The sequence below is a fragment of the Solanum dulcamara genome, chromosome 10, assembly GCF_947179165.1.
Source record: "Solanum dulcamara chromosome 10, daSolDulc1.2, whole genome shotgun sequence".
Classification (NCBI taxonomy): domain Eukaryota; kingdom Viridiplantae; phylum Streptophyta; class Magnoliopsida; order Solanales; family Solanaceae; genus Solanum; species Solanum dulcamara.
Window position 1 is genome coordinate 6,736,945 of NC_077246.1, and position 10,233 is coordinate 6,747,177.

Genomic DNA, 10,233 nt, shown 5'->3' on the forward strand with positions numbered 1-10,233 from the left:
TTAGATTATAAAAATTTAATATTTTAAAATTAAAATTTGAATATTCAAAAACTATATAAAAAAACTATAAATTGCAATTGTTTTCATATCAATATGATGAAATAATACATTTTAAAATGTAGTTCAAAGTTCCTGTTTAACTCTCAAAGAGAAAATTCTGACTAGTAAAAAAAAAGGAACTAAGAGACTACATATTTAAATTATGAGGGAATTTATAATTTACTAAGACAAAAAAATAAAAATAAATAATCAATCGCTACCTAGCTTTTAACTAGCAACCAAACGAACCTTTAATATTCAATGCATTTTCTTTTGTGGTTGGTTAATCACTAAAAGTAGAAAAAAAATTTAAACCAATTAATATATCTCTAATTAAATTCAAATCAAAATCATTCACTTTCCTTCCTCTTTCCTTCAAAAATCAAAATTTCAATCTTTTGTATTTTCCCACTCCATTATATAAATCACTCTCTCTTCTCTACTTTTTTCTCAAACTAATTTCCCATTTCTCTCAACAATTTCTTGTACATAAAAATTAAATGAATACAGATTTCAATTTCAACAGTACTTGTACTTCTCCTTATATAAGTGCACCTTCAAGTCCTCAACATTTTGGTACGATGTTTTTTTATAGTGCCCCTACTAGCCCTACTCGTATCTCCGCACTTAACGGAGAAACTAACGTTAGTCATGACGAATATGATGATACAAATGAATTCGCTTTTGAATTTAGAGGACATGAAATAATGGAGAAAACTACAATAGCAGCTGACGAGTTATTTGATGGTGGAAAAATCAAGTTAAAGCCAGTAGTATCTTTTGATGAGTCATCGAAATTCAAACAAAAGAAGAAAGATATTGAAACAACAATATCAGAAGAAAATTACGATAAAAACTCTAAATTAAATCCTTCTGCAGGTTCGAGTAGGCACAAAGCAACGCGATCGTTATCTCCTATGAGAGTATCGGATCTTCTGTTGATCAATGAAAATGATGAAAATAGTATTGATTCGGAAAAAACAGAGTCCTCTGTTTCATCGTTGATATCGTTATGGAACAGAAGATGGAAATTGAAAGACTTGTTGTTGTTCAGAAGTGCTTCTGAGAGTCGAGCTAGTAGTAATACGGAAGAGTTAAATAAGTACGCGATGGTGAAGAAAGCACGTCAAGAAGACGTGAAGAAGGAGGGATTGAGCTCAAGGAGGAAGAAGATGGGTACGAATTCGGCTCATGAATTGCATTATAAGATGAAGAGGGAGGTGTTGAAAGATATGAAGAAGAAAACATTCTTACCATATAAGCAAACTGTACTTGGTTGGCATGGTTGTTATGGCCTTGATGATACAATTTCAGTGTACATAAATCCTCGTCAGTAGTTTTAATCTGATTATTTCCAATATGTGTAATTATTTATTTGTTTGATATATACATTTCCCTTGTTACTTGATGAGATTAATTTCTAAAGTTGTTGAATTCATTTGGGCAGAGAAGTGGTTACTTGATTCGCTATTTGAACTTTCAATTTGATAAGAATTTGATTTTGTAATCTCCTATCCCTTTTGCTCTACCCGATTTATTTTTATTTTTTAAAAATGAGTAATCATTATTGAGTTACTAATAGGGATCGTCGAATACAACCTACGTCTAGCATCTCTCTCAAATTTCGCTCGTCTCTCTTCTTTCCTTCCAAGTGATACATTATGTATCAAATTATATTCATTGATGTAACATGTATCTAGCGTTTTTCATCTCTCTCCAAACTCTCGTTTTCCTCTAACTATATTGATGAATTGTAATAAAGCAAATTATAGCTACTAATAACAATTATGATAGCTTAGCTTATTTATGTAAGTTTTTCATTTACCCCCACCCCCAGGCTCCCTCCCCACAATGAGATATACATGAGGCCCAATCTTAATATTGATTGGTTGCTCTAACCATACTAACAAGATCTTTTGGTTGCTCAGGGCTCGATGTGACTCGCCATCAATAGTTCTTGTTGCCTCCATTAGACATTGGGTCGGGTGTTTGGATTGATTTATTTGAAGTATCTTTTAGCTTTTTAAGTTATTTTTTTAGTTTTGAAAATGTTTGAAAAATAAAAAGATACTAGGATAATTAAATTCACTTCTGATATATATGTAAAAAGGTAATAAGTCGTTCAATAGTTATAGTGTGTATTCGACTTAATTATCCGAAAATAGCTTTAAGATGCATTTAATGTTTTTTATTTTTATTTTTAAGAGACTGACTATATTGTTTGAGTCAATTAAATATGATAGGTTGAATTCATCGATGTTTCTCTAAAGTTGACATCAATTTTCACTTAGACATCTTAAGTACGCCTTGTTCATTTTAAACACCTATAATAGGATTTCGTTGTGTCATTTTGACACTTTTTTGCTTACTTGGCACATTGTGTGTATTACACTTACTTTGAGCGCGTGAAAAGCTAAAATTTGACTATTATTTTTATTTTTTTTATTTAACTAAAAGAAAATAAAAATACTTAAGCATATAGTCTCATCTTCTTCATCTTTCCAAACAAAATCTAGTGAGCTTCATCACCATCAATCACCGGAAACTTCTTCTCACCATTTTTTATCATAACATCCGGCAACTCTCCATTATCAACAACCAAAACAAAAGAAACACATAAAAAAAATCTTTAATCGTCACTTAGAAACACCAAATTTCATAACCCAAACAACCCAAATGAATAGAATGGAAAAATCGGCGTCTTAATCTAATTAAAAATTAAACTGTATTAGAAAAAGAAGAAGTCTTTAACACTATCAAAGAATGAATTTGTCATCATTTTTCTCATTTTTATTTTAAATTTGTAACTTATCTTTTGAATCTGATTTTTTTTTGTAATTGTTTCAGATTTATCTTTTTCCTCATCTCTTTTCTTCACAATTTCAAATTCTATTCAACCATCTTCAATAATTTTTTCTCCATGTATATGTTGGCATTAATTCGAAAAAGGAAATGGGAGAAGGACTGCCTATGTGGAGAAGATAAAAGGTGGATGAGGGAGATGGAGAAAGTTCAACAAAGATAAGATGGACAAAGAAAAGTTGTGTTGCATTGGAATGACGAGGAAGCCATTAATGATGGTTAGATGAGGATCAGATATAGAGATGATGAGAAAAAAAATGAAGATGTTGCTGTAATTTTTTTTTTTTAATTATTGAAATGTATCTTCTTCTTTTTAAAAAAGTAATTAACTAAATAGTTTTAAAACTATTAAAATTAAAATTCACAATATTTTTTTAATAATTATTTTTGATATATATGTCATATGTCTTCATTTAATTCGTCATTTTGACATGTCATCGATAAATGAGTTACACTCTTCTTAATAATTTTAATGATTATAAAAAAAACGTATCAAAATAACATAACAGAACTCTACTATATGTATTTAAAATTAACAAAACATATTTAAAATACTTAAGTAAAAATTAGTGTCAGCTTTAGGAGACCACCAAGTCAATATAATAGCCAATATAATATGCTTGCTCATGCCTATCAACTTGCAAATGATGTGACCTCGTACATTTCAAACCTTTGGCATTATATATACATTCCTAAATAAGGAATAGTAAAAAGATTACTTTTTTTCCCAAAGGTGTTTTGGCGTTTTGTACTCGTGTTCTTTTGGAAAGGAAATAATTGAATGTTAATTAAAACTTTGTGATTTTTAAGATAATGATTCCCTTTAATTTATTGACAACTATATGGACCTAATGAGTTAAGGTCAACAATGAAATGAAAGGAAATTGTGAGGTAGCCCCGACCCTTGTTGTCAACTTGTGAGGTACCTATTGCTTTAATTACTTCCCCGTCTATCTTTATTTATTCATTATTCATTTTTCATAATTTTAAAAAAATTATAAATAAAATGGTAATTTTATCATATCACTCTTTAAATATAATAAATATAATATCTTTAAAATATAATTAAAAAATGACTACTAATTAATAATAAGAATAAATTAAAAAATAGGTATAAATTATCTCTTAATTTCGTAAATTAAACAAATATTATTAGAATTTATTTTTAATATAATGAACAAATAAAGATGGACGGAGGGAGTACTTGCATGCCCATCTCGAAGTAAATTATTCAAGAAAATAACAGCCATATTGCACGCTACATCTAATTCTCAGATAAAGATTTTAAAAAGTTACATATCTATACAATTTTAAAAGCATGAACTTACTAACTTGAAAGTTAAATTACTTAAATACCTTTTTAAATAATTTAAATACCCTACTTATAAAAATATATACTATTTAGTAATAATTTATATCTATTTATACTACCTTAAAAATTAAAAATATGAACTCACTAACTTGAAAGTTAAATTACTTAAATACCTTTTTAAATAATCTAACTACCCTACTTATTCCTTAATGGTGTTGACCAAGGCATACTACAATAAATAATTTTGTTAGTTTTGAAGATCTTCCTTTTTTTTGGCGTTTCTGAATCGGTCGATTACTCTTTCATATTTTCAAGATAGTATCTTCCTCTTAACCATTTAAGCAATCATTTTCTTTTATTCATTTTTTAGTGTATCTAATAGTTAGTGTTTGATAGGCATCTCTATATTTATTTAGTTTCAATTTTTAAATTACTATGTAAGTTGATAAATATTTGATGTTTTAGACCTCCTGATTGAAGATACTTTTGTATGTTCAAAGCTTTCATTCCTTAAATTGTAAACAAAGAAAATCTATACTAGATATCCAGTAAGATATATTTATCTATGAATTTATTTTGGCATCAATCGCTTTAAACTCCGAATAGGGGCTGAGCCAAGTAACACTAAGGTTTCGAATACATTATTTATATAATGATTAAAATTATTTTTTATAAATACATAGTAGATGTTGAATTCCATTTGACTTCTTCGTGTGTTTACTTCATATTTTAAAAATCTTTAATGAAAATTCTAGCTCCGCCACTAACTTTAATATTTTGTTATAACAATTCAAAAATATCCTGACAAAATAATAACATTATAAAAAGATTTAATTGTATATACAAATATGCATATGCACACAATATATGTGTGTAATTTCACAAAACACGGTAGTATACCGTTGAATTACATTATGCAACGACACTTTTAATAATTACATATTATGTTCAAATTTAAAGAGCCCTATCTAATACCCATAGATCCATCCATGAGCCGTTTTGTTGGCTCGTACAAAAACATCTGAGGCTCAATATTTTTCCAAATTTTCAACCATCAATCGATGACTGGTTCCTACGGCCTGTACAACTTTCTATGGTCCGTACAAAGGGCTCTAGGACCATGCATCAGAAAAAAAATTACAACTTCTTTCCAAATCAACTTTTCAACTTTCGGGGTGTTACAATCACATTTTTGTTCTTTTTCAGATTCAGATACATCTATACAATATCAATTATGCACTGACACATTCATCTGATACAAACTATAGCTACTCAACTGCTATTGTCAGCCAGAGAATAGTTAAGCTAAGAAGAAAAGGAAAAGGGAATTTTATTGCTTCGAATAGACTAATCAGTCTTTGAGCTATAGATTCACAGAGTATATATGCTACTCTTTAAGCTGTTACAACTGTCATCCACTATCACGTCTAACCAATTTCTAACAAACATTTGTACAGTGCTAACTAACAATATTAACAGCCTTCACTAATCAACTCTAACTAACTCTTGTAATGACTGTTTTATCCTCCATCTTATCATATTATATTACACCTATTTCATCACTCCCCCTCAAGCTAGTAGGTATGGAAATGTTCAACATTCCCAGCTTGCCTACTAGGAATTCATGTTGTGGTCGTGGTAGTCCCTTGGTCAGCACATCTGCTAATTGATCCTTGGAACTCACATGCACTGTCTTAATCAGCCCATCTTGAATTTTCTGTTTAATAAAGTGACAATTTATCTCTATGTGTTTAGTGCGTTCATGGAACATGGAATTTGATGCAATTTGCAATGCAGCCTTCCTATCACTATGTACAATCACTGGTGTAGTTACTTCACTATTCAGTTTTTTCAACAAGGCAGTTAACCACACAACTTCTGAGACTGCATTCACCATGCTTTTGTACTCAGCCTCTGCTGAGCTTCTCGAAACCACATTTTGTTTCTTTGATTTCCAAATGAACTTTCATGTTTGACAAGGAATCTTGAAACTGACTTCCTGGTGTTTGGACAAAAAGCCCAGTCTGAATCACAAAAGACTGTTAATGAATTGGAAACCTTGTTGCTTAACAATATCCCTAGAGCTGGCTCTCTTTTAATATATTTCATCACTTTAACTGTTGCATCCCAATGATACTTCTTTAGGTGTTGTAAAAATTGGCTAAGTGTTTGTACTGCAAAGTCTATGTCTGATCTTGTTAGTGTCAAGTACAACATCTTCCCAATCAACCTCTGATATTTTATCTTGTCTTCTAGCATATCATCATCTGTTTTCTGTAAAAGCTCATCAAGTTCTTGTGTTGTCATCTTTGTATTGGCTTCTAGAGGTGTTCATGAGGGCTTAATAGATCCAAGTCCTAATTTTGATATGATTTCAAAGGCATACTTCCTCTGGTTCACTAGGATGCCTTTAGATGATCTATTTGTTATATTCCGTATTTTTACACATTGGACTATACATAGGCTAACAAACATAAATTCAAGGACTTTTACTTTTGAATTTTAAAATGGCATGATTCGTTGTAAATGACAAGTTATATGAATGATATATGTGAATTTAAAGACATCTTATGAAGGACCCTTGAGCCAAATCAAAGTGGAAGCCATCAAAGATTTTTTTTCTTGAAGTCATGTTTTCGGATAGGCTGACTTCGGGAGGCCATAACCCCATTAGAATTTGGAAATTTGGAAAAACTCTCAACATAAAAGTTGTAGACAATTGAAATAAATTTTCAACCATAGTTTGTGGACTTATATGTGACATCGAAATAAAGAGTGATGAATGTTATAAGGCAGAAAGGTCAAGTTGGACAGTGAGTTCGGCCCAACCCGATTCCAACTCGGGTTAGGCCCAATACCCACACCCTTTAAGGAGAATTTTTAGCCTTCTTCATCATTCTCAAATCAAGAAACATACAAAACATTTTAGAGAGAGAGGGAGAGAACTCTTAGGCTAAGAAAAGCCAATTCGACCAAAATCCAAGTCCCGAAATCCGAAACTCTTGAAAAGAAAAGTGTTGTACGTCGTGTTGCCTTCAATTTGCGCTAAAAATCAACCAATAAGGAGAGTGTCAATGTGTTTGTTGCATACTTAAGGTATTAAAAGTCTCTTTTTCATTGTTACCAATTTTATTTAGAGTTTTAACGGATTAGAACGGAGAAAATAGTGTTATAAACTCGTTTGTTATTTTGTTGAGATTTATGCATTAAGGGGGCTGTTTTTGGTGGATTAAATGGATGGAATTAGTTGAGTTATGATGTATAATAATTGTTGATGTTGTTGATGAGTTGTTGTTCTTGGATTTGGAAGAATAAAGTGTAAGAAGATATAGTATATATTTTGGAACTATTTGGTATGATAATTGTGGCTATTTTGCAATAATATTTGGGGACTGTTTCGGGGGCTAGAATATCAGAGGATTGGTTGTAGTTGTTGTTGTTGTTATACTATGGATATACAAAAATAAAGAAGTGAATACAAGCATCGACATTCGAATGTATATTGGGCTGTTTTGGAAGTAACTTAAGGATGAATTTAATTCTATATTGACATGGACTTATTGGTATTGTTGTTGTTGATGTTATAATTGGTGTTTGACTGAATTGAAATTTCGAGGGTTATTACGTTTGCAGGAGAAATATTGCCCGGATTTTGTTAAGTTTCATTTGTACTTGGACTAGTTAGTAAGTGATGTGGATATCTAATTGTGGCCTATGTTATCTTAATTTTAGACCTGTGAGATTGAGAAATAGATGTTGGAAATTTAGATAGAGTTCAAGGTATGTAAAGCTATCTCTTCTTTCTTTTGGCATGTCTTTGATTTAAGTAATGAATGATATGAGTTTGGGGTGAGTCTATTCATAAATTCCGAATGTAATTCACGATCCTTATTTAATTCTTGATGTTTGAGCTCCTAATGTAATTGAGCTATTGCCCCTTAAATTCTCTATATATCGGATAGTTGTTGGTGTATAAAAGTCCCTATTTTCACAGACTTTATCATAATTAGCGTCCTTAACTTACAATAGTTGTTCGCGTCATCTTGTTCTATTACCCATACCCAGGTCCGCGACGCGGACTTGTCGCAGACCACACTGTCTAACAAATTATATTCAAGCTTTAGTTTTAATCGATATTTATCCCAGGTCCGCGACACAGACTTGTCGCGGACCACACTGCCTCGAAAATTAAATTCAGACTTTAATTTTGACCATTATATGTCACAGGTCCATGATGCATACTTTTTGCGGACCATACTGCCTCGCACTTGAATTCTTGATTTCGCTTAGTTTATTCTTCATGGCCATATCTGTGATATGGACTTATCACGCACTACAGTGTCTTGGCCAATAAATTTCATACTTTGGGCATTCGAGTGTTAGTTATTCCACTTATTCTATTGAGTCTCAAATGATGATCTAATTGAATATGGTTGCTCATGATATTCTACTCGTGCATACTATTGTTACATCTTTCACTGAGTCCCAGGCTGGGTATGTTGTCATGCATATTTTTACTATATTATTCACCGAGTTTCTTACTAAAGGACCGGGTATGGTATATGATGATATGATGTAATGATGATATGGTTATGATACCGAGTCTTATAATAGGTCGGATCCGGTAAAGTGTACACTACTCTATTCACAAAGTCCCTTGCTAGAGGGTCGGATACAGTATATATATATAAATATAATGATATAATGATATGATTGTAACACCGAATCCCATAATGGGTCGGGTACGGTATATGATGATGATATGCATGATTTCATTTCATAAGACGCAAGTATAATGATTTATTAATTATTATACTTATCTCCTAAATTTTTATTTCAGATGTGATCTCCTTTATGATATTTACGTATTTTGCATTGACCCTCTCTTTTTGGGGGGCTGTGTTTAATGCCCGTAGGTACAGATACTCATTTTGAGAATCTGCCAGCTTAGGATTTCCACTCAGTTATTTTGGAGTGCACTATTGTACCGGAGCTTAGATTTTGGTACTGATCCTTTTAATGTATATATTTGTTTATTCAGGAATATGGCGGGGGCCTTGTCCTGCCATATGATACTATTGATACTCTTAGAGATCTGTAGACATATGTGTGGGTTGTGTATAAGTTTGTTCAGCTATGTCTATACAATGTGCTGTGGATATTGATATGTAATGGCAGCCTTGTCGGCTTATTTGTCCTTTCATGATATGATATGTGGTGACTCCCCAGGAGACAAATGATAGGGATGTGTTTATATGAAAATGTTATGAACCATAGGAGTTCTTATGTAAGTTATCATATTGTTCGTAGTTCAGCTTGACTACATCTAATAAGTATGTATATGGGTGTCCAGATCGGGCCCCTGTCAGGGCCTACGGGGTTGGGTCATGACAAAAGAAGTATCAGAGCAGTTCATCCTCAGAGTATATACAGTCGTATCTAGTAGAGTCTTGTTTATCGGTGTGTTGTGCACCATATCTATAAACAAGGAGCTACAGGACATTTAGGATGTTGTCTTTCTTTCTTACTCTAAATTGTGCGATAGAGCTATATTATTAGGAAAATCCCTCACTAATAAATTATTATGTCTACAGCTATGCCTCCAAAAAAAATGATAGTTGCCTAGAAGGGCAAATCAGTAGCAGGAGAGACTAGTCATACACGGAGAGTCAATAGGGCCCGTTCCCAGTCCATGCCCGAGATTATACTTCAGCCAGCGAGCTCTGCTACACCACCTCCAAAGGAACCTAGAGTAGTGGCAACTGCAGATCAGGGGGTGGCTCCATCGCTAGCTTCTAAGGCCTAGTACCTGAGCCTCCAACTCCCCAGCCAGGGGTAGAGGATAGGTCCATGAGAGACGCAGTTCAATTACTGACCAGATTAATAGCAGGGCAGACTCGTAGGCATGGTCTAGGAGCGGATTATGCAGATAGACATGATAGTTTAAGGGTTCGTGACTTTTTGACTTGTAATCCCCTAGAATTTTATGGGTCGAGGCCCGCGGATAACCCACAAAAGTT

At 32.5% G+C, this 10,233-nt stretch overlaps 2 protein-coding genes across 2 annotated transcripts; one reads left to right on the forward strand and one right to left on the reverse strand.

The window, feature by feature from the left end:
- The first annotated feature begins 509 nt into the window (after positions 1–509).
- Positions 510–1,483, forward strand: LOC129870862 (uncharacterized). The gene has a single exon (XM_055945737.1). It carries the CDS (start codon positions 540–542, stop codon positions 1,374–1,376), a length of 837 nt encoding a protein of 278 aa, XP_055801712.1. The 5' UTR covers positions 510–539; the 3' UTR covers positions 1,377–1,483.
- A 4,620-nt stretch (positions 1,484–6,103) lies between these two features.
- LOC129871061 (uncharacterized mitochondrial protein AtMg00240-like) lies at positions 6,104–6,520 on the reverse strand. The gene has a single exon (XM_055945926.1). The coding sequence runs from the start codon at positions 6,518–6,520 to the stop codon at positions 6,104–6,106; it is 417 nt and encodes a 138-aa protein (XP_055801901.1).
- Positions 6,521–10,233: the final 3,713 nt, after the last annotated feature.